This window comes from Erithacus rubecula (genome assembly GCF_903797595.1).
Source record: "Erithacus rubecula genome assembly, chromosome: Z".
Lineage (NCBI taxonomy): Eukaryota > Metazoa > Chordata > Aves > Passeriformes > Muscicapidae > Erithacus > Erithacus rubecula.
This window is the reverse complement of record NC_136661.1, coordinates 30,778,323-30,802,395: the sequence shown is the minus strand read 5'-3', so window position 1 is coordinate 30,802,395 and position 24,073 is coordinate 30,778,323. Positions and strand designations below refer to the sequence as shown.

The window sequence follows — 24,073 nt, the reverse complement described above, 5'->3', positions numbered from 1 at the left end:
TTCAGGCCCTGAAAACAAATTGTAGCATAGATTGCTTTGTCCCTTGAATTAAAATCTGATTTTTGTCCCCACTCATTAGTCCATGTGATGTGACCAAATCATTTAACTTTCCTGTTTTCCAAGACTTCCTCTTGTGAGTACAGAGGTTATAAAAAGTTGCTCATCCTGAGAGCTGAAAGCAAAGGATGAAAGTACTGTACCCCTAAACAAACTCATGACAGCACATTTCCAAAATACATCAGGTTACAAAAATACTCCCAGGGCTGGAGCCCCTCTGCTCTGGAGCCAGGCTGGCAGAGCTGGGGGTGCTCAGCTGCACAGAGAAGGCTCCAGGGAGAGCTCAGAGCCCCTGGCAGGGCCTGAAGGGGCTCCAGGAGAGCTGCACAGGGACTGGGGACAAGGCAGGGACAGGACACAGGCAATGGCTCCCAGTGCCAGAGGGCAGGGCTGGCTGGGATATTGGGGAGGAATTGCTGGCTGGGAGGGTGGGCAGGGCTGGCACAGGGTGCCCAGAGCAGCTGTGGCTGCCCCTGCATCCCTGGCAGTGCCCAAGGCCAGGCTGGATGGAATTGGAGCAGCCAAGTGTCCCTGGTCTTGGCAGGGGATGGAACAAGATGAGCTTTAAACTGTTCTGTTCTATGAAAATGCAAAGAAGAATAATGATCCAACAAAGCCAGAGTCTGTTTGTGGAGATGTGCCCATCATGGGGGCAGTGCTGGGTGTCTTTTGGGTCATTTACAGGGTGCAGTCAGGGTCTGGAATATCCTCCCACCCCTCACTTTAGACTCTGCCCTCTGTGACTCCCCCTGGCCATGGCTGTGACACACTGAGCTGGTTGGACCTTCAGCTGGACATGCCCTTCCAGGTAGATATTAAATAATCTGGAGAATGACCTGAAAAGCCTGGCAGATCACTTTATTCTAAGAGATCTTTGTTTGCATTCATCTGTCAAAATAAAAGGCCAGGCAATGCTGTTCAAAGTAAGAAAGCTGAGAAACAACCAGCAAAACCATGGCTCTTCAATACCATGACAGGTGTAGCAGAAATGCTCCAGCCCTCACCTTCTGCTGAGCTAATTTTAGCCCTCATTCAACAAGAAAAAAAAAAATTAAGATTATGACAGAAGGATGATGAGCACTAGTTCATGTGTGTCCCCATTCACTTGTTCAGCTCTGGGGCTGGTGGATGTGGGGTGAGTGGGAGGTTAAAACAGAGACTAGAGGTTAAGCAGGGAAGAATTTCCCCTTGTCAAGAGTTTGCCAATGCTGTAATTCCATCTGTAGGGCTCAGAAAAGCTGCAGCCACACAAAGCAAAGTGCTGATCTGGTATAAACCTGGTCTGAGCAGAAGCAGAAGGAGCTGTGGACAAGGGCAAAGCCAGCTCCTTCCAAAATGAAAACACTGATGTCCAGCTGGCAAGTTACTCCTGGAACAGCAACATGATATTTTTCTTGCTTCAAGGCTCCAGCACCTAAATTGAGGCAGTCTCCTGCTCCACAGACATCCTCCATCAAAGCAATGTTGGCCCTGGGACCCCACTACCATCCTGCTCTGCACAGCTGATCTGTGGATTCCACTCTTCCCTCCCTGGAAATCATCTTAGAGAAATCTCATCTTCTTAAGAGGCTCAGACATGAGGTGGTTGAGACAGTCTGAAGTCCAGATTTCCCAGTGGATGGTGGGACATGTCTCCCTCCTCTCCTTCTTAGAAAATAGTTTCTCTGGGAATTTGGGATGACTGAAACCAGTCTGTTCTTGTTAATTGTATTTTTTTGCTTTGGACCATGACTCCAGAACCATAAGTGCTCAACCTTCTGATGATACACTACAACATGTTAAACTGCAGCACAGTGTGGTCTTATTTTCCCAGTGTTGCTGAGCAGTAATTGAAGAGTTCAATAAAGAACAGTCAAAGGATGCAATTTTTGTCCTAAATCACACATAAAATATTGTCAAAGCATCAGCTGCTGAAGTACTGCAAGGGTAGGTAGTAAAATTCCACCCTCTTCAGATCATGGTTTTCCAGGCAGGATTTGCAGGTGCAGAGCCATGATCCCAGTGCCAGGTGATGCTCACACCTGGCTCACTCCTTAGGGACCTGCAAGCCCACAGGGGAATGGGTTCTTCTGCCCATGCAGCCCTCAGGACAGTGTGGTGGTTATGGGCTGGCTGCTCTAGACAGTTCAGACCATGAATCCTTAGAAAAGCTGAATCTTTGTGCTGGTTGTGCTTCCACTGGTGTAAAGTTGCCCCAGTGGATTTTACCTCAGCTTGTAAATGGTAGCTCAGTTGGGTCTATCTATCTATCTATATATCTATCTATCTATCTATCTATCTATCTATCTATCTATCTATCTATCTATCTATCTATCATCTATCTATCTATCATCTATCAATCTATCTATCTATCTATCTATCTATCTATCTATCTATCTATCTATCTATCTATCTATCTATCTATCTATCCATCCATCCATCCCCTGGTCTGAAAGGTCTTGTGGAGGCAAACTGGAGAAAAATTGTCTTAAGGGAAATTAAAAAAACACATCCACACAAGCTTTTTTTTTTTTTTTTTTTTTTTTTTTTTTTTTTTTTTTTTTGTGCTGTCTGCATGCATTTAAAATTCAACTTACTTTATTGGGTGCATGTTGGAAAGAAGATGCCAGGGTGGGGACACACCTCTGGTGGTTTGAGGGAGGAGGTTAAAATGGGCTGGGAGAGCCAATTGTGAGAAATATTCAGAGCAAGAAGTGAAGATGGAGCTACTCCTGTGCCATTTATCTTCACAGTAGCACGGACTCTCATGGGTTTTTTAGACCAGACATTTTTGTAGACCTTGCAACAAAGAGCAATGAGAGGTGATGTGCTGGGGGGTGGACAGCAAAGCCAGGACTGGCTCTGAACATCTGTGGTTGGGCAGGTTTGTCCCCTGTGATCTCACAGTGTCACCAGACTTTGACAGGAGCCCTGCTCAGCCCTGCACAGAGGCAGAGGAGCATCCCCAGCCTCCCCAGCAACTCATCATACACATTTTTGTGTGGCTTGAAGATGAAATGAATAAAGCCCCAGAATGCTTGTGAGGCTCTGGTGGCTGTTGTGGTTAGCAGGGAAGTTGCTGCTGTGCAATGTTTACCAGCCAAGGTCCCTGTCATCAGCTTCACTGGAAAAGCCCAGGATGCTTCCTCTTGTCATGCTGCATTCACCACCATAAACTGCCAAAGTGCTCCTGGTGATGAATTTGACCATCCTCTTGGGTTATTTTTCAGAGAAATTGGTTTCTGAAAACCAACAGGCTCTGGTGCTCACACACTTCATCTGGCTGTCAGCTGCACACGTGACTGGACTTGGTGACCCTGGAGGTCTTTCCCAACCTTGAGGATTCTACAATTCTATGATTCTAGATGTCTCCTGAACATGGTGACAAGGTTCAGGTGTGAAAATGTGGTGGAAATCTGAGAGTGCATTCAGTTCCCACATCCAAAAATGGCAAAGGCTGGGTGGAGGGAGGAGACCTGAATGAGCATCTGTCCTGCAGCAGAGGCAGCTCGAGTTGTGCTGTGACTCATCCTCCTCAAGGGACCCTGTGGTGGGAGCAAGGGTGAGCTTTGTCTGGGCTTTGGTTCTTTGGTGTCTGGGCTTTTGGGATGCTCACTCAGCAAGGAAAAGCAGCGCTGAGCAGGAGCACAGACCCACCTCAGTGGTGAGGACACCTTGTGCAAAGGGACTCTGGTGTTCCTGTCCCCACCCATGCGTGCCCAATGCCATCTGCAATATGACATATTTATATTTGGGCTGAAAGAGGAGGATGGGGGTTTCCTTTCAACCTCCACACACTGCTCAGTCTGTAGGCACTGTGGGGAGGCTGTGGAGCTCTGATCTCCTTCAGCCAAGAGCTGTCGAGCCCCTTTGAGCTCAGGCTGTGCCCGATGCCCTGGGCAGCTGCTCGAGGCTCTTGGCTCCATCCCCTGGAGCAGGGTCAGAGCTGAAGGAGGGGGGAGACTGAGGCCCACAGGGTTTTAGATCAGCTCTGAGAGTCAGATCTGGGTGGTTTCATTAGCTTTCAGCGTGGTGAAGTGTTTGCAGCCTTTTTTTGTACCAGACGGGAACAAAGCAGCGCGAGTCAGACGCCGTCGGTGCGGGCGCTGGCGGTTTCCAGGGTTACAACACGCATGGGAAAAAGGGAAAAAAATCCCACATATTGCAAGGAACTAAGTACTAATTTTGCTGTCGAGGCGATACATAGGACTGGCATTACCGTGGATGTATTTATATCCTCTGCCCTGTAGCAAATATGTAAGTTATTCTGAGGCATATCCGTACTCTGGGTTTGGAGCTGGACCACCAGACCTCCAGGGAGCTGTGTGAGAGCTGAGGGGGGTCTCTTGTTGTTCCCTGCAGCTGCCCAGATGAGAATGTCAGCATGAATATTCTTAAAATAGGAGAAAAACCCACATTCTAACCCCAAAGATATCTGTTTTGCACAAGGCATGCTGCAAAGAAAGGAGCAGGGCAGCTCTGGCTCCAACCTTCAGCCAGTGAAGGGACATAACCGGGCCCCAGTAGTGGGGCTACCAAAGCTTGTTATCTCAGTTTAGAGTCAATCTCCAGTGGAAAATGGTTCAGAAAACAAAAAACAAAAAAACCAAAACCTCTCATCTGCAAGGTAAGCCAAGGCTGACTGGGGGAAACTACAAAATGAAGATCGTGGAAAAGGGGTTCAGTGAAAGAAAGTGGAAACCAAACCTGATGAAGGTGAAGGAAGGGAAACCAACCTCCTGTTGGGAGCTGTGCGGTGGGGTCCTGCAGAGCAGTGGGTGGGCAGTGCAAGAGCCACAGGGGAACACTGGCACAAACAAAACCAAGCCCTTGGAGATGGTCCAGCACCCCAAAAATGCCCTGCTGGAAGTGGTATTCACTCCTTCCCTGGATCTCAGGCCCTGCGGTTTGGTTCTTCCAGCCCAGGAAGCTGGGACGAATTTCACGGCTGGAGAATTCTCTGGTTTTAATAACTGATCAAGAGCGAGCAGTGGGGTGGAGAGGACTCGTGCTGCTTGTGGGCTCACCAGCAGAACCACTTCCAGCCAGCAGCCAGCGTGGAGTGGGGCTGGAGCAGGGAATTGCCTCCACCAGAGGGGCTGCTCGGGGCTCCCAGCCTCCAGAGCCGGGCAGAAGGGTTTGCTTTCATCTCCCTGCCTACACCATCTGCAGCCTGCACTCGTAAAACTTTCAGTGCTATTTTAACCCTTCAGGGCTCTTCTTTCTTTTCTTTTCTTTTAGGGAGTTTTCTGGGGACAGAAGGCTGCAGTTGAAGCATCACAAAAGTCATGGAGCAGCATCCTGAGCTGGAGGAGCTGCCTGCTCTCTCTGCTGTCCATGTTAAGAAGCACAGTGGGACCTCAACACAAATGGGATAATTCCCTGGAGTCCTCTGGCCTGAGAGAGACTGCTGGACTGGGACAGCACTGGTGGCTTAGTATGCATACTGTAAAAATAACTTTTTCTTGGGACTTTTTTTTTTTTTTCAGAGGTGCATCACCACTCTTGGCAGCAGCAAGGCTCCAGGGTTGGATTGATTTTCAGCACAGTCAAGCTCAATGCTCCTAATCCAAAGTCTTTCAGCTCTTGGAGGTCACACTGAGTTCAGGAGGCAAATTTCTCACCTGGGGCATATTTTTGTTGCAGGAAAGCAGATCCCTAGATAGGGACTGGCTTTGTTAGAGGAAACTGATCTCAGATACAGAGCTGCTCATAGCTTGGGAAACTCCAGGGAGATGGAGCCAGAGTGATTCTGGTGTTCAGAGCTCAGCAGCTTCAAATACACCCATCCCCTTCCAGGGAAGATGAACAGGCCAGTAAAACCTCCTCAGCTGGGCCATAAGGAACACTGGGTAATGATAAAACAGAATTTGAGGAATGTTCAAAAGGGACCTGAAAGTGGAGGTGGTCAGCATGAAGAGCAGGAAACCACAAGGAACAGCAGCAGGTCTTGGTTATACATCCCAAAGTCTCATCTGTTTTTTTGAGGCTCCATGAAAGGTTCTCACTTGTGGGCTCTGCTTTGGTGTCTCCTGACTGGGTGCCAGAGCCTCTCAAGCATCTTGTGAGTTCCAGGAGTTGTGTAAGTGTAAGAAAGTGGAAAGCACAACTCTCAGGTCCTCTGAGGGCAGGAAAATTTTGACAAGTGCAGTAAGAAGACTTGAAGCTTGGATAGGTGAGGGGGAAAAAGGGATTATTGGGAGTTATCATGGCTATCATGATTTTTAAGTCAGCTGAGGATGTAGGTGATTTTTCTTTATTTTTAAATTTTTAAATATTTTAAATGGTTGGTTTGGCAGGGCTTGGCTGGGCTCTGGGACTCCTGCTGGGAGTAGCTGAGGGACAGCCACAGGTCTGACAAGCTCAAGGGTGTGCAAAAGCTCCTCCATCAGGCACTGAAACATCCAAACCCAAATAATGTGAGAGATTCAGCTAGTCCAAGCTATGAGGAGCTGAGTGTTCGGGGAGGAGGGAAAAAGGGTGATCTCACAGAGATCTCACACAAATTGTGGTGGAAATAGATAGAAATTTCCCCAAATGTCCATCATTCCCTGAAGAAACAGATTTCTGCCCCTCTCCTGCTTTGTTTTAAGCAGCATCTCAGGGTCCAACCCAGACCCCTAAAAGCTGGACTTTAGGCTTGGTTTTGGTGTGTGGCCCATGTGTGTCAGCTCTCTCCCATCTCACAGATCCACACTCTGCCTCCCTCTGCCACCTCTTCCAGCTGCTCCAGCTGCACCCCTGAATGGGCTTTACCTGGAAGTTAAGGTAAATTCCTTGTGCTTTGACCTGAGCTTGACACGTCACAGAAACTCTCTGAATGACCTTGGGCAAACTGCTTCTGCTTCAGTTTCCCTTTCCACTCAGTTTTGCTCCCAACCCTGGTGCCTTTGGTGGCACCTGGAGTGACTTCCCTCCACCAGCAGGGTTTAGTTTAGAGGCTGGGGATGGCTTCTCCATTCACACATCCATTGCCCAAGCCAGTGCCAGGGAGGAAAGCTGAAGAGAGGGAGGGGAGCTGCAGCTGGGACACGAGTGCTGGTGTTTGCAGCTCCTCCACGCCAGGAGACATCAAAGAGGGCATGGCACCTTCAGCTCCCAGGAGCAAAAACGCCCTTCCAGTTCAGGCATGCCTCACAGTTTGCTTTAAAAAAAAAAAGAAAAGAAAAAAAAAAAAAGCAACAAACCCAGTTCTTATTAATCTGCGATTGAAACTGTAATTATGTCATCGCTCTGAACAGCCCCATCGACAAGTTCAGGCAGGGGATGGGGCTGAGCTGCTGAGGCTGGGCTGCCTCTCCTGCACCTCTGCTGGCCTTGCCTGGGCTGGCACAGGCCAGCCTGGGCCACTGAGTGTTCTGCAGAGGGGACAAACCCTGCAGTGCCCTCCTGGCAGGGCAAAGCTGGTGCTGGTGCGGCGTGTGCCCTCCTGTGCTGCTGCTCGGGGCTGGGGGCTGTCCCCAGGGTCCCCTTCCACTCCATCCCTTTGGGAATGCAGCTCTGCAAGGTGTTAATCCAGGCTGCAGCCCCTCAGTGCACCCTGCACCTCAGCTGGGGTTTCTGTGCCACCAAAGAGCCAAGAGCAGCTGATGATGCTGCTGGTTTTGTACCTCCCTAAATGTCACCTGGGGTGTCCCTGCACTGGGCACAGCCCCAGGAGCCTCTCCCACCCCAGGGATGCTCAGCTCTGCTCCACCCTGCCATTGTCCCCAAACCACTTTTCTCTCCCCAGAACCTTCCCCCTCTTCCTCATACCCCACACTGCTCCCCCAGCCCCACACTTGCTTGGTTTGCTCTGAAAATTCTGGTTTCATTGCACTCAGATGTTTTTTTGGACCTTATTAAATAACGCTGCAAACGTTGATGTTAATTAAAATTCCTCCTAGCCACTCCCTGCTCACCCTCCTCTCGTAACCCCTCCTTAAAACCTCATTAATTTTTGGGATCTTCCCAAACAGAGGCTCTCCAGGCCCAGCTTTTTCCATGGAGTTTCTCCATGCCACATCCCTCCTCTCTACAAAAACTCCGGGGGTTCAAAGGACTGCCTGGTTTTTTTCCTTCATTGCTGTTTTCCCATAATTTTGTCCATTCTTGGAGCTTAAGGGGGAACTTCAAAAGGATTTATCATGTTTAGGCTGGTCTTTTTGACAGGGCCGTATCGACAGACTCAGCATCTCATGGGAACAAATCTCTCAAGGCTGGAACACCTATCTGGAAGATAACATTTTAGGAACTGAGCTCCCACCTGTCCAGCACTGTACCTTGAATATCTGGAGTAATGTCTACCACATCCCTGGGTTTTGCTGTTACAGGTCCCTGCTCCAAGTTTATTGCCCCCCTTTGGATATTTGCTGTCCTTGCTGGAGGGGAAGGCATCATCCCTGCAGGACTGGTCTGAGGAAAATGCCAAAGTGAAGTATTTCTTTGAATTTCAAAACAATCCAGCCAAGGAAGCAAAAAACCTCGAATTTATAGAAAATGGTGCTGGAAGAGAGCACTCTAAACCAATTCACATCCTGCCGATCCCAAGGACAATCCAGACATCCTTAAACTACCTGCAATCGCTGTTTTTCCAGCCCATTCTTAAAAAATCATAAATGCAGCACTACTATGTTATTTCTCAGGCAATTTTCCCAGGCCTTTATTATTTGTCTGTCACCTTGGCTGTATCTTCCTTCCTGCAGGTTAAGCCATGACATCTCAGCCCTTCTTCTGGGATAATGAAGGGTTTGTTTCCTTTCCCTCGGCGGCCGTGTTTTATGATTTACAATATCCCTTTGTCTTTTTAAAAAATTCTTTAGACTAGATAGCACCAGGTCCTTCAAGCTTCCTTTTTGATTTTCTGAGCACTTTACACACCATCCTCCAGACTCTCTCTGTTACTAGTTTACCACCTTTATTAGTAAGTCATTATCCAGGATTCAGTAGACACCACTTATTCGGGTAAATGCTGTTTATTAAAATACCTTTTTTCTTCTCGTTATTCCAGAATGTAATATCTATCTGCCAGCTCTTCATGGTTTGCTGAGGTGAGGGATGGGTGTGTAAGGGCAGCTGTTTTCAGTGCCAGGCTGCAATAGGTCCAGAGGGAGATTGGGGGATTTGACAAGTTCCAGCTCAACTTCCCAACCATCCCTTGGGTGTCTTTGAGGATCCCATTCCCAAAGAGATACAAACACCCAGCAGAAATCTGGGGTTCCTCTGAGGTCTGTATGGTTTGGGAACCCTGGACTGGTCCAGTTCCTGCCCATGGGATTCCCTGGAAATTCAGAGTGAAGTCTCCAGGTTTGTGCTGGGCAGGGAGCAGCCTTGCCAGGCATTAAATGAAAATGGGTCAAATGCACAGCAGTTTTATCCATTCTGAAATGATGGGTTTTTTCCACAAAGACATTCTGATGTGGGAAAGCATTTTGTGCTATTTATTGTAATTATCTCTGATGATACAGTTGACTCTGCTGAAGATAAGGAGGACCTTGGAATTCCAGGAACAGCATTGCCAGTGAGATAAGCATCAGCCACAAGTGCACAGTGGCTTTCCCTTTCAGACAGAAGACATCAGACCCCTAAGCAGAGTAAAAATCTCCAGCCCTACACAGCACAACTAGGAATGTTTTTTCCACTTGAAGACCTGACCTGGGATCTGTGTAGTAAAGCAGTGAATTTTGAGCATGAACTGCATGTCTGCTGAGAGTGTTTTAAATGCAAGAATAAGACAGTACACTTATTTCCTGCTTGAAAATTCTGCACATATTGCAGACATTTTGGTCAAAGAGCTCCATTTACTCTCCCTCATATTTTAATTCAGGCTATTTGAGAAAAAATACACACTGAAATACATTTAATTGTGTTTTCATGAGTGTTTAATGATGTCTGCTTCGTCAAGGGTGATGATCAGAGAAACACAGAGTGTTTTGGGTTGGAAGGGACCTTAAAGACCCTCTCATTCCACCTCCTGGGAATGGAACAACATGGGCATGGGACACCTTCCACTGTCCCAGGCTGATCCAAGCCCAGTCCAGCCTGGCCCTGGGCACTGCCAGGGATGCAGGGGCAGCCACAGCTGCTCTGGGCACCCTGTGCCGGGGTCAGACCAATCTCGCAGTCAAGAATTCCTTCCCAGTTTCTGATCTAAATTCTAAATGTCCTTGAATTCAACTTTCTGAGGCTCAGTTTCAAGCCCATCATGGCTTGAAGGAAGCAGGGGCAGAAGGTGAGGTGTGCAGGGAATGCAGGAATCACTCTGGAGCCAAGACACCTCCACTGATGATGGCAAGGCAGGGAGTTTCCCACAATGCCCTGCTCTCTGCAGCAAATATTTTGGCTCTGGGAGAGGTGAGCCCAGGGCAGTTTGGACATGTGTGGTGCTGGATTGTGTCCTGTGAGCCCCTGACTTGAGAGGGAGAAGATGCTCTGGCATTGGGGAATGGAGGGGGAAATGTGGGGGTTAGAGGAGTGACTCTCCCTGTGGGATCCTGGGGGTGTTTTCACTCCTTATTTCACTTCCCTATCTCTTTTTTCTCTCTTTTTATCTCCCTCAGACCAGGACAAGGTTTTTTCCTCTCTAAGTTGCAGCCACCTTTGTGAAGTGACCCTTAGTCCAGGTTGTTTGAGGTGAGCAGAGCCCCTGCCAGCCGCTGTCGATTAATTATTACTTCCAACCTCCTGCTTCTCAGCCTTGGAAAACTGCTCTGCATTGGGTAACTCCTCATTTTTCTCCACCCCCCACCTCAAGTGGGCAACAGTCAAAATACAACTTTCCCCAGCTTTAAAAAAAAACACTTCATACCAAAACTGCATGTCAGAGACAAGAGCCCCTTTTGGAAAGGAGCAGAAGGGCACCCACGGGGATGTCCCTCCTCAGAGGCACAGCAGCACCAGGGAGTGAGAATATTTGGGAGTGAGGTTCTGTGGCAATGGCAGTGCCCTGGCAAAGGTGGAGCCTGGCTGTTTCGACACAGAGCACTTCAGCCCTCAGCACGATTTCCATTGGCACCTGTGCCGGCAGGGAGACCTTTGCTCAGCTTCCTATTAACCATTTAGTTTTAATTAAAGGTATTCAGCTGCCACTGACCAGCTGGGAGGATAACTGGGTGGTCTCTAACCATCACCTCTTTCTATTTCTGTTGCTTTCTGGCAACTTTTGGCATTGTAAGATGGGTGCTAAGGGGAAAGGAGGTGTGAGATTGTGGAGGGAGGAACCCCTCACCCTGCAGCACGCACAGGGATGAGAACAGAGTTATGCAAAGCCTCTCTTAGCCCTGAACTTGAAAATTCTCTGTGTGTATGCCCCAGAAGGAGGTGATTCATCACCTCAATCTGCCCCTAGTGCTTCAGCCCTGGTCCCTCTCAGCTGTCCCAAAAACCTGGGGACCCCTGGGTGCCCATGCCACTCCTACCACCAGTGCCAGGGCTGCTCTGACAGCATCCCCCCCCCGTGCAGACACCTGTCCCCTGTGAGTCAGGGTGACCAGCCTGTGGCTGGCCCTTATCTCCTTTCCTTGTCTTATCTCCTTCCAGCAGAAATTGGATTGGGATGGGGCGCCCCAGGAGCTCCAAGTGGAGCAGCCGATGCAGGCGGCTGATAATGGCATTTCCTGGAGGCAGAGCTCTTGGGCAAGGACTCCTAGGAATAGCTCACAGGGAGGGCAGGGCTCAGAGGGGTGACATGAAAAAAAAACCTCTGCAGCACTGGGTTACTCATCTGCCCACAAAACAGTCACTGCTGATTTCCCACTGCACACCTTGGGGGCAAAAAAGAGCGACCTGGGGACCTGGGATGACCCCGGGAGGCTGAGCAGGATGGATGGTGCTGGTGGCCAAGCTGCAGCTCACGTGAACTGGGGGTGAACAGAACATCCCCTGCATCTGGAGCAGCACAGGGAAGTGAGCCACAGCTGAAGATCCAGACTTGTCCCAAAAAAACCTCCCACCCCAAGGTACTTGCCCCTGGGGTGAGCCTGGTGGATACAGCTCATGGGTGAGCATAGAACAGTCCCTTGGGACACAGCAGGGATTCAGGAGGCTGCCCGCTGCCATGGAGTGGGCTCAGCCCACCCCATCAAGGCTTTGGGCTGAGGTAGGGTTGGGGTTTGCACGCACAAGGGTGACAGTAAGGGACAAAGGCCACCAGCTGTCCTCCAGGGACCCCGGCCGAGTGCCCTGGGTGGAAAGCACGGCGGTGCCCTGCCGTCTGGGCTTCCTTCCAGGCTCATCATGGGACTCCCAGCAAATCCCCTGGGGCAATCTGATCTCCTGGACGCCAGGCACCTATCCCTCCCTCTGGCACGTCGGGTTTTCCACGGTTTAAGGTGCCAAAGTTCATTGAGAGCGGCGGCGGCTCAGGCACACCCACAGCCCGTGCCACCATGGGACAAGGCAGGTCACCCTGCCAGGAGGAAAGAAAAATAGGTGCAGTAGGGATAAAGTCACTTTGCACCCAGATATAAAACCATGCAGGGGAAAAAAAAAAAAAACAAAAAAAAACCAAAAAACAAAAAACCACCCCTGTAATACGTTCTACAAAAACCCCAGAAATTGTGGGGCTGCTACATTAGCTGGTTTTATTTCACAGAACAGTCAGAATTGATGATGAAACTCTGTCTGAGGCCTCACAGAGACAAATGACAAGCTTCTCAGTAGTCCTTGAATGGCTATCAAATGTGTCATAGTTAGAAGCCAGCCTGGAGGGACTTTTCCTCCAGTGGGTTCTATTCCAGGAAATCAGTCTGCCCTACGAATTCCCTAGATGTGTCCGTGATCTAGGAGGCATCTTTGTTAAAAAACTGGTGAAGTTTCCACAAACTCTTGAGCAATTCAGGAGGTGAAAAACCATGTGGCAGAAGCCTCCTGTCTGTTCTGGGAAGGGAAGGCTCATTGGGAACACAGCTGTCCATGGAGGGATGCAGTGCCCCTCTGAGATGGGTTTGGTGTGAAACCTCAATTTCCACGCTCTTGTGCTGCTGCTTTCACCACCCCCCTGGCCCAGAGGGGACTGCTGTGTCCCCAGAGTGAGGGGCAGAGTGCTGTACGTGCTCCCTGCACCACCCACACACCTCTGCACGGGGCCAGCAGCTTGCACAACCCACGGGGTCAGGGACAGGGAGCACAGCTCTGGCTCGTGGGTCACACAGCCTGAGTCCAGGCAAGCAAATCCACCTCCACTCTGGGGTGGCCACATGAGAAATAAAGATTAGGAGGTGCTGGAAGGTTGTCTGGAAGCCCAGGTGGTTGTCATGGGACAAAAATGTGCCCAAAATCCCTTGAAGCATCTCCAGTGCAGACTGCTGTGGTTCTGCCAGTCCAGTTTTCCCCTTCATCTTCTCATCCTGGGCTGAGCCAGGGAAAGGCTTGGTTAACCCTGCACCACCCCAGCCACAAACTCCTGAAATGGATTAAATCACAGCTGAAATGGAATAAATCCTGTGGCAGTATTGAGCCACCACATCCCCACCTCGGACCAGGAACACCACGAGAAGAGCCTTTCCAATCTGAGGAGGAATCAAACTAGAGTGAAACCACAGAAACACCAGGTTAAAATAAAACAATCAAAATAAAATTATAAAAATAAAATAATAAAATAAAATAATCCAGTGCCCCCCACTCGCCTCCCTCCCTGTGAACTCCACTGAACTTTGAAAAACTAAAACAAAACAGGGCTGAGTTCAGCCTCAGTTCAAGCTGTAGACAAAGTTCAACCTACTTCTAATTTCGTTCTGACAATTCCCAGCAGAAAACAGGCTCCAGCACAGCACCCAGGGGGTGAGCCAGCCCTGACCCTCTCCAGCCCCCCTGGATGTCCCCAAAAACTCCTGCCCACCTGCAGGTGGGACAAGAAGAACGAGGCCAAGCATCCCAAACACCCCACAGGAGCATCCCCCATAGTGCATCCCTGTGCCACGAGGCTGGCTCTCCCCATCTGTGTCTGTGACAGGTCTCCAAGGAACAACAGTTTGTCAGACTGCTATTTTTATTTTTATTTTTATTTTTTTTTATTTTTATTTTTATTATTTTTATTTTTATTTTTATTTTTGTTTTTATTTTTATTTTAAAATTTAAATTTTTTTAGGGTTTTTTTTTTGTTTGTTTGTTTGTTTTTTTAGGGTTTTTTTTCTAAATTTTAAATTTAATTTTATTTATTTTTATGGGGTTTTTTTGATTTTTTTTTTTTTTTCCCCATTGCTTCCCTTAGGAATGTCACCTAAATCCAGCACCACTGGAGGAATCAGAGCTGGAGAAGAAGGTAATTAGGGGAGAGAAGGGGCTGGAAGCACAAGAAGAGATGAGGCTGCCTGCAACCTCCTCCTAACATTTCCAGGGGAACACGAGTGGAGGTGATTCTTAGGGGGATTTTGGGATGCAAATCCAGTGCATCCCCAGGGAAAACTGAAGTTATGGGACTCCCCACCCCTGGAAATGTTCCAGGCCAGGTTGGATGGGACTTGGAGCAAACAAGAGTGGATAGTGGGAACCATGGCAGTGGGAACAGGATAACCCTGAAGGTTCCAACCCAAACCATTCTGGGCTTTTATGATTCTTTAGTGCTTGCAGAAAGTGTTAACAAAGGGAGAAAATCCTTGTGCAACATTCTGGGGACCTAAATGTGAACTGCAGGGACCCAGGATGGTCACCTGTCCCCAAAATGTGAGTGCAAGTGATGACTGGCAGAAGGACAATTCATCTATTCCAAGGAGGAGACATCCCCAGCTGTGAAAAGGGACAGCACAGGGCTGGAAACACAGAGGGAGCAAAGGGAAATATAAATTACAGGACAGAGAGCAAATGGGGGAGAAAAAAAAGTGTAAATTGAGCTGAAAAACAGAACTCAGTTGGGTTATTTGGGTTTGGTCCTCTTGGAAGAGCAGTGAGCCCCTGCAGCACCCTTCAAGTACTCAAAAATATAATGGATATGCAGTTTTATATAAAGAATATATACAGCAGTATGTGCCCAGGCAATCATTGTAAAAACTAATTGCAATCACCACATGCAACACAATCCCTGCCCCAAACTTCACCATCCCCCAGAACAAGACTGCATTTATCTCTAAGAAACCAGCACAGACCCAGGGTTTCTGACAAATACCCTGAATTTTTTGTGCTTGAAAAGAAGAGCAGAGCAGCCCTGCTAGCTGGGGGTTGGTTTCTTACACGAGTTGTAAAATCCAGCCCTGGGGAGAGAAGTTACCTTTGCTGTAAAACAATCTGCCGACTGGATTTCACAATCCTTGTCCTCTTTCTCTCCCCACAGCAATATTTTTACGGTGTTTGCCCTCAAACCAGTTTTTCATCAGCCGACATGTGTAATTACCAGCAGACAGGTTTTGGATAACCCATCCCCCGGTGCAGTTTTTCCTCCCACCCTAATCTGCAGAATCTTCCAGCCTTGCTTTGAATACTGACCTCTTTAGGACCTCAAGATTTTAAATTATAAGGGAAAAAAAAAAAAATTGCTTTCTGAGATTGAAAGTTGCTAATCCCTGGAAATGTACAGGGTGGATGGGGCTTGGAGCAACCTGGGATAGTGGAAGGTGACCCTGCCCAGGGAAGGGGGTGGAATGAGATGATATTTAAGTCCCTTCCAACCCAAACCATTCTGAGATTCCATGATTCTGTGATCAGAGCAGGGAGTAGTAAATGCTGACCAGGATTTAGGGTTTTATGCCAGAAAGAAAAAGCAAAAAAAAAAAAGAAAAGGTGCCAGTGACATAATTTGTCTGATGGTGGCTGGGGAAGCCCCAGCTCAGCTGACACCTGGCCATGGTCTCTCATGACCCACCTGGGCATGGAATCCTGGCTCTGCATGGATGCCAGAGCCCAGGATGCTGCACCAAGAAAGCTCAGGCTCCTGCAGAGCTCACTGTTGCTGATTTTAGAGGTAAAAGAGCACTGCTTGCTGCCCACCTCCACCCACAGCACAGCAGCCAGAAGGAACTCCTCCCTGGTGCCTGTGTGGAGCAAGAGCAGGTAGGATTTGTCCCTTGGATTGGGAAACCTGAGTGCTCCATCTGCACCTTCAAGCACGCTCCAAATAAAACCCAGGCTTGGTGCTGCCTGTACAAGGGTGGAAATAACCACTTGGACTTCATAAACACATGGACTTGGGACAGGTCCTAGATGCCACAGAACCTCTTGGACCCCTGTCTTGGCCTGCCCATGGCAGGGGGATGGAATGAGATGATCATTAAGGTCCCTTCCAGCACAAATCATTCTGTGATTCTGTGATTCTGTGATTCCACGTCCTCTCCTGCTCATGCAGACTCCCACTGCAGCCCAGTTCCTCACACAGCTGTTCCCACACTCCCACCAGTTGCAGGGATTTGCTCCAAGACCTGTTTTATGCTCACAGCTCCACCACCAGTGACTGCTGTAGGGTCCCCAGCAGGGTCTGTGCAGTCCCAGCCCATCCTCACAGCATCATTTACCTTGGGAAACCTTCCAAGATAATGAGTTCAGCCTGTGATCAATCCCCACCTTGTTACCCAGCCAGCAGTGGCATGGCCACTCATTCCTCTGACACTTCCAGGGGTGGACACTCCACCTCCTCCCTGGGCAGCCCCTCACAAGGCCTGACCACCCTTTCCCTGGAGAAATTCTTCCTGGTGTCCAACCTGAAGTCTTAACTGCAAGACCCCATGTGTCATGACAGGGGGGACAGAAACACTGGTGCATTTTCCTCTGGCAGGGCTGGGAGGAGAGCAGCAGAGGCTGAAGCAAGCCCAGGACCGTGGCAAAGGTGATTTCTCCCATCAGATTGTTGCCATCTCCTGGCATCATTTTCCCCAAGTGGAAACTTCTGATGGAAAAGCTCTGTGGGAAGTTATTGAAAAGGCCTGAGCTAATAAAAATCTAATTTGTTTAAATGTTGTTGCTACAGCAACACAACATACATTGAAACAAAACACTTTGGTGAAAAACTGGGATGATTTAGGACAGAATACAATTCTGAAATTTTGGAATTTCTCTTGAGAGGGACTTGACATTTTTTTTTTTTCCAATTGATTCTGGGCAGACAAAACCAAACATCCATTTCTGGGACCACCCATTCTTGAGACCCCACACTCACCTGTACCAGCAAAATAACCACAGTGACGCCTCCAAGGGGTAGAGGCCATATCTACATTCCTAAAAATGTTAACATCAGTAATTTACAGCCCAAGGATGCAGTATTTCTTGCAGAAATCTTTCTCTAGAGTCCAGAGAAATCCTGGGGAGCAGGACAGACAACAAGCTAAGCTCAGCAGCCACATTTATGCAGCCACACAAGTATCCAGTTTTATAACTGGGCATCATAGTGCAGGATACAAAAGGCAGAGGCCACAGTCTTGTAATGTGCACTATTGTTTTAATATCACTGTTTTTCTTGCATCCCAAGCAGCAATCACTTAAACCACAGTTCAGCAGAGAAACAGAGTACCAATGCAGTTACAATAAGGTTACTTATCTTTGTTCTTCATTTTGCCACCAGCAGGAGCATTTAAAAACTCCCTTTAACACTCAGCAGAGATGCAGAGCTGCTGGAAGAGGAGAACATCCTGCATCCTGGCTATTTGCAGGCTTGCTATGTTTTAGGGAAGCCAAGCAATCTCACTCTGATCCATGGAGTCTGTTTGCTGCTGTCTGGGTTTTTGGCAGTCATGAGGAATTCACAGAAATATTCCTGCATCTTAAAAGCTTGGGCTCTGTAGTGATGCCCATCCATCTGCTCCTAATCTTGTGTTACTGCAGGTTATTTTCTCATTTAATACATCTTGGTGGTCCCAGGGGCCCCAGGGATTGTCTCTGCTCTTGGCTTGCCTGCTCCCAGCCCAACTCCAGTTTTGATAAACTCTTCCCAGAGCTGGTCCAGATGCTCAAACCCCTGAGTATGAACAGGCCAAACTCCAGCACACCAGAGCTGGAGGGTCTGGCTGCAGGGTGGGACTCATGATGGGGATCTATAGGGGTGGATCTTTGGAAAGGGTGGCACAAGGTCAGGTATGCTATTTCATAGATCACAGAATGGTTTGGGTTGGAAGGGACCTTAAAGACCCTCTTGTTTTACCCCCTGCCATGGGCAGGGACACTTTCCACTGTTCCAGGCTGATCCAATTCCATCCAGCCTGGCCCTGGGCACTGCCAGGGATGCAGGGGCAGCCACAGCTGCTCTGGGCACCCTGTGCCAGCCCTGCCCACCCTCCCAGCCAGCAATTCCTTCCCAGTTTCTGATCTAAATTCTAAATGTCCTTGAATTTAACTTTCTGAGGCTCAGTTTCAAGCCCATCATGGCTTGAAGGAAGCAGGGGCAGAAGGTGAGGTGTGCAGGGAATGCAGGAATCACTCTGGAGCCAAGACACCTCCACTGATGATGGCAAGGCAGGGAGTTTCCCACAATGCCCTGCTCTCTGCAGCAAATATTTTGGCTCTGGGAGAGGTGAGCCCAGGGCAGTTTGGACATGTGTGGTGCTGGATTGTGTCCTGTGAGCCCCTGACTTGAGAGGGAGAAGATGCTCTGGCACTGGGGAATGAAGGGGGAAATGTGGGGGTTAGAGGAGTGACTCTCCCTGTGGGATCCTGGGGGTGTTTTCACTCCTTGTTTCACCTTCCATCTCATTTTTCCCATTCTTTTCATCTCAGGCCAGTAAAAGAGGCAAAAATTAATTGTCTTGGGCTTGAGAAGGGTTTTCCAGAGGAGACCGTGGAGGAAACCTGTTCTTTCTGAGATTGGCTCAGTTGGTGAGAGCGTGGTGCTGGTTGTGGCCCAGTATGGGCCATTCACTGAAGAGCTGGACATGATGGTCCTTGTGGGTCCCTTCCAACTCAGAATATTGTGATTTTGTGATAAACACCATGAGTATCATTTTCAAAGACTATTTTTGACAGCCAGCAGTGGTTAAGCCCTGGTTGCTGTAGCACTGGGTGGAATGTATGTGATTAAATCAGGTGTCCTCTAAAAGATTCCCAGGTAGGGAGGACACAAAGAGGTGGGAAATTGAATTTGGGCAGAGGATTGGGAGCAGGGGAGTGGGAGGCAGACCAGGATAGGGGCTCAATCCATCACCCATGGAGCTCTGAGCCCTTTGCACCATTCCCTCACCCTCATCCCTGTGAGCAGTGACAGGGAGAGGGACCAACCCCACAGGAGGAGCAGCAGGGTGTGACCAGTGCCAGGAGCACTGAGGGTTCCCCCCAGAGCCCTCCTGAGCTGCATTTCCAACACAAGGGATCAATATTCTGCTGCCACCACCCACGCATTCCCTTCCTTCCATCCTGAACCAAAGCAGGAACCTCCTGGAGCAGGAGAAGCGACAGCACGTACCCACAAAGAGAGGGGAAATGTCAAGCTTTAAACATTTATTACTCAGATGATGCATTTTATAGCATACAGTGGGTCTGGATGTTCTATAAACAAAGACTGAATCGCCACAAAGAGTTATGAGCTCCCTTGTTTTAACAGTCTCTGAAATGCTGAAAACGATGAGTTTGTGATTTCTCTAAGTATGAATATCTAGTCTTTACTCTCCCCAAAACCATTTTCCTTTTTTTTTTTTATTATTTTTAATTTTTTTTAAAGCGCTTAGTTTAACAAATATGATTAAATTAAAAATGTCGCTTTTTCAAATGCAAATAAATACATTAAAAAAAAAAAACCAAAAATAATTTCTAGCATTAACTCCGTGTTCTGCAGGACACCGCAGCTCCCTTGGCTATTGACAGTGGACTTTGCAACCTTTAGTATGATTTCTTCTGAAAAAATACTGAAAATATCACCAGGACTGCTTAATAGCTACCACCAAGAAGAGCAAAATTAGTGTAAAGCCATAAAATACCCAGCAGGGAAATTAAAAAAAAAATCATATTTAAGATTTTGAGAGATTTCCAAGTGAGGGGTGTTATAAAAATAAGCACGAAAATAAATCATAAGTTATTCTGACAAGTTTTCTTTCAAAGCCATCAATCATGCCAAGAATAGATACCAATTAATCTCCTTCAGGGAAAGAGGGGAACCAAAAAAATCACTTACTTTTCCTTTCTTTAACTCCCCATTTTTGTTTCACCTCCATATACACGAGACTTCTCTGAACAGCAGTGGAATCCCTCATGGGGAAACCAAGCAAGTCACTTTCTGTGTAGCAAAACCATCAGTTTGGGAAGGTTTTTACCAGGAATGAGGCGAATAATAAGCTGGGGAGCCTGTCAGGGTGTCAGCAAACCTGCTCTGCATCCCAGGGAGATGGGCACAGAGGTGATGCTGTACGTCCACACCACCCTGAGGTTTGGCCCCACACATATTTGGCCTGAGGGGGTTATTTTCCTCTTTGCTGATGTAGCTGTATGGGGACAACACAGTAAAACCCCACACAGATGCTTTTACTGAGCAGCAAAGATGGAATCTGGCTGATTTGGGGACACGTACCTGGTGGCTTTGCACCTAAAAACGCTCGTTGCAGAATTGCGCTCTTTGGCGACAGTCTGTAAAGTAAGCCAAAAGTTAAAAAAAAAAAAAAAAAAAAAAAAAAGAGAGAGAGAGAAGAAAACACTACAGGATCCCCAGGTGCTCTTATCCCCAAAAATTCCCCAGCACTGTTCCCCATCCTGCCCATCAAATGTCCTCGTGGTGCCTCTTTCCCCAACACGGTACCCTGGTGAATGATGAGATGTGCCTGCCGGCTTCCTGCTGATGGACTTCAGAAAGATACCATTGGCAGCATGTGATTTTAGGGGAAAACCCCCCCATTTTTGGTCAATATTTTGATTCTCGGACATCAACAGAGTGACTGATGTATCAAAGCAGTTAATGGCTGGATGAATGTATGCTAATAGCAGAGATAAATGGCAATACATTAAAAAACGACGGATTTCACACAAAAGTTCTTCATTTCCAGTGCTGGAAGGGAAAGTCGTGGGCGAAGCCTGGTCAGTGGGAGTTGCAGGATTGCCCCACAATGAGAAAATTGAAAAAGCTCTCACAGCAGGTAGGGGTAGGGAAATGCTTTAGGAGAAATTCTGCCCTGTGGCTTACACTTTGACTTTGAATGCCTCCTGATGCACTGATGGGTGAATATTCAAGTTTATAGAAACAAAATCCCCAATTATCTGTGTTTTTCTTTTATTTTTTCTTCTTCCACTACATCCCAAGAAAAAATTCTGTGGGAAGTGAGAAGCTGCAGGGGCCAGAGTGGCAGTCTGGATCACTGCTGGCAGGACCCATGGCACCCCAACCCATTAGGTTGCTGTCCCTACTACAGGACTTTTCTGTTCTTAGAGAAAAAAAAACAAGAAAAAAAAAACAAGACAAAACTGTTTTTCAGGCCTTCTCCCAGAAGACTGACACTCTGCCTGAGTGCACTGTGATAGGTGTTATATCCCCTTCTCCTCCACTCCTTGAGAATTCAGGGAGCAGAAAAAACAAAGAGCAATGGGCAGAGCCCTGAGCCTCGTAATACTGATGGGCTTTGCCTCCTTAATGAAGTTCATCTGCTCATTAATACTATCAAACCACATTGCTACTAATGAAGCTGACCCAACGCAAGGCGCCGTCACTGTGCGAAGCTCCTGGGCTTGAGTTAAGTGAAGCAAAAGTTAAATTTTTTCCAGACAATTCTAGTCAACTCAGCAATCATTTTGCTGCTCTCTAGGTAGACAGGAAAACTGAAGCTCCCGTTTCCAGGTCCTCTTGCTCCAAATGCAGAATGAAAACTGGATCAGCAGACAACCAGACGAAAATTCAGATAGTATTGATCTGCAGCATCACGACTTTCACACCCTTGCAAATGCATTTTCTGCTGAAAATTTCTGCCCTTTAAATTTTGCAGCAAAAGTTTCCTCCCCATCACAGACAGACCAGCACATTCATAAGGCACCCAAGAACATACTGCACATCCAAGGAGGTCAGGGTGAAATCTCTCTTCTCTACAGGCCACCAGAAACGCAACGTTTTGCTCGGAAAAATGGGTTTGAGCTGCTGAGTTCAGGCCCAGCCTGCCTGGTCTGGGGTCCGTGTGTTCCATCCTTGTGTCATAAATTCTCTTGTCATCAAAGGAATAAATAGAACAGTGAGAAGAAACCAGGATGGGCTGACAGCATCATGCCTTCCTTGGCTCCTGCAGGCAGGATGAGGCAGCCTGCACCCTCGCTAGGCTTCACTAGAAAAAGCACCTGGAGGGATTTCCTAAGTCAAAGTGTTGCTGGATCAGCAAACAAGGAGTCCAAGTGTTTTCATGATTCAGGTGTTGCCCTGGACCAGCCTCTCAGCCCCCAGGTGGCATCTCCCCACTGTTCCCCACAGCTGTCCTCTGCCTCAGGATGCTCCAGCACGGAGAAATGAGAGGCTCCTGGAGCAGCCTGAGGATCCCTGGGCACACTCTGCCTCTCTGAAGATGTCACCATCCCTCGATGGCACTGTGCCACTGACACTGAGCGTGGGACAGTGCTTACACTGAGTGCTGCTCCTGCTCACTGCACACCTAGGAACGCTGGATAGCATATTCAGCTAGTTAGAAGCCAGGCTCAAAACTTCTATTTTTGGCTTTTTCTATTTTTCCCTCTTCTCTTTTTTTGCTATACGCTGCTTGTCTTCTCTTTACCAGTCTCCAAAGAACATCAAACCTTCATTTCTCCCTTGCCCTGTACATTATTAGGCCCAACTATAACAGGCCTGGATTTAAATGTATAATTACAACCATGACAGTAATAACAATAAAGCACTCCTTCAATGGAAAAAAAAAAATTTACAAAAAAATGTTAAATGATTATAGTGGCTGAGGAATAACGGCGACTTGAACAGCAAGAGCCACAGAATCCCCTGTTTTTAGAGCCCCCAGCTCAAAGGACACATTTCTCAATCCACTGAGGAGGTTACTGGCAAGATGATGGTGGCTACGTAACTTCTGCAGTGGCTTTAGGACTCCTTTAAAACACTCCTTCTGCTTCAGCATCTTCACATAAACCATCACCCAGCTCGAGGGAAGGCGCTGCTCTCCCCGTCCCCAAGCTGCTCACAACTGTCCATCCAACAACACAACAAGATAAGAAGAAATTACGAATGCTCGAGGGAAAGAAAACCCAGTGCAAATAAGAAAGTCGTCCCGCTCTCCAATCTGCCTCTGAAGGGGTGGTGGGTAGGTGGGGGGAACACACAGAAAGTCGAAAACAAGAGAAGGAGGGGGGGGACCTAACGCAAGCCCCGCTTGACAAAAGCCATCAATTATGAGCGTCTGGTGTAGTGTGTGCCTGGCTTTGTCCTCCCGAGACATCTGCTGCCTGCTGTCTCCTGCCAGTTGGCCAGGGCAAGGCAGGAGGACGGCGTGAAAACAATACTAGCCCCCACTTAGATTATTTTTTTTTTTCCTCCTCCTTTTCCAAATTCTCTGTCTTCTTTCGAAAGCCAAACAATAACCCGGCGGGATGCGCTGCTGCTGCTTGAGCAATGAGTTCAGAAAAAGAAACCCCTAAAACAAAACCACGGCAGGGAGGAGGGGTGGCACTTGGCGACGTGGCTGAAAAAGAAACATGCTGCTCCCTCCCCACCCCATATTCTCGAGCATGCTGGGGTTTGGTCTGCTGGGGGATTTAAATCAGAAAAGCTCTTGCTGGGTCCCATCAAGGCGCATGTCTTCTTCTCGTCCCTTACCACCCCACCTTGCCCTGCCCCCTCAAGCCGTCAGTTTTTGGATGGTCTTGTTGTAGTACTGAGTGATGGTGGGCGTCAGGGGGTTCCAGTTGTTGGCGTGCAGCTCGATGACCTCCAGCAGCAGGGACCTGGTCAGCATGGACTCGGAGGGACACAGCATCTTGTCGCGTGCTATCGCCAGCAGCTCCGTCATCATCTCAGGCAGCTGCTCCTCCAGCAGCCGGCCAGTGCTCTGCAGCTGTCGGGAGAAGAAGGGGTCAACCTTGTTTTACTGATCCCTGTGAGTCCCTTCTAGCTTGAGACAGTCTAGGATTCTATCATTCTATGATGTCAAAACACCCCCACGGCTTTTTACAGACACCTCCCGTCCCTTCGGTTCTGCCCTGCCTGGTGCAGGCAAGGTTAAAGGCGTTGTGGCTTTTGAAAACCAAA

General features: G+C 48.2%; 1 protein-coding gene across 4 annotated transcripts in view; it reads right to left on the bottom strand.

Moving 5' to 3' along the window:
* Nucleotides 1–19,347: 19,347 nt before the first annotated feature.
* CTIF (cap binding complex dependent translation initiation factor) overlaps nucleotides 19,348–24,073 on the bottom strand; it is a 119,228-nt gene continuing 114,502 nt past the window's right edge. For all 4 annotated transcript variants that reach the window (XM_079330351.1, XM_079330352.1, XM_079330349.1 and 1 more), the window contains one exon: nucleotides 19,348–23,879. In XM_079330351.1, the coding sequence (XP_079186477.1) occupies nucleotides 23,664–23,879 (216 nt within the window). In that variant the 3' untranslated portion in view covers nucleotides 19,348–23,663. The remainder of the gene's footprint in view (nucleotides 23,880–24,073) is intronic.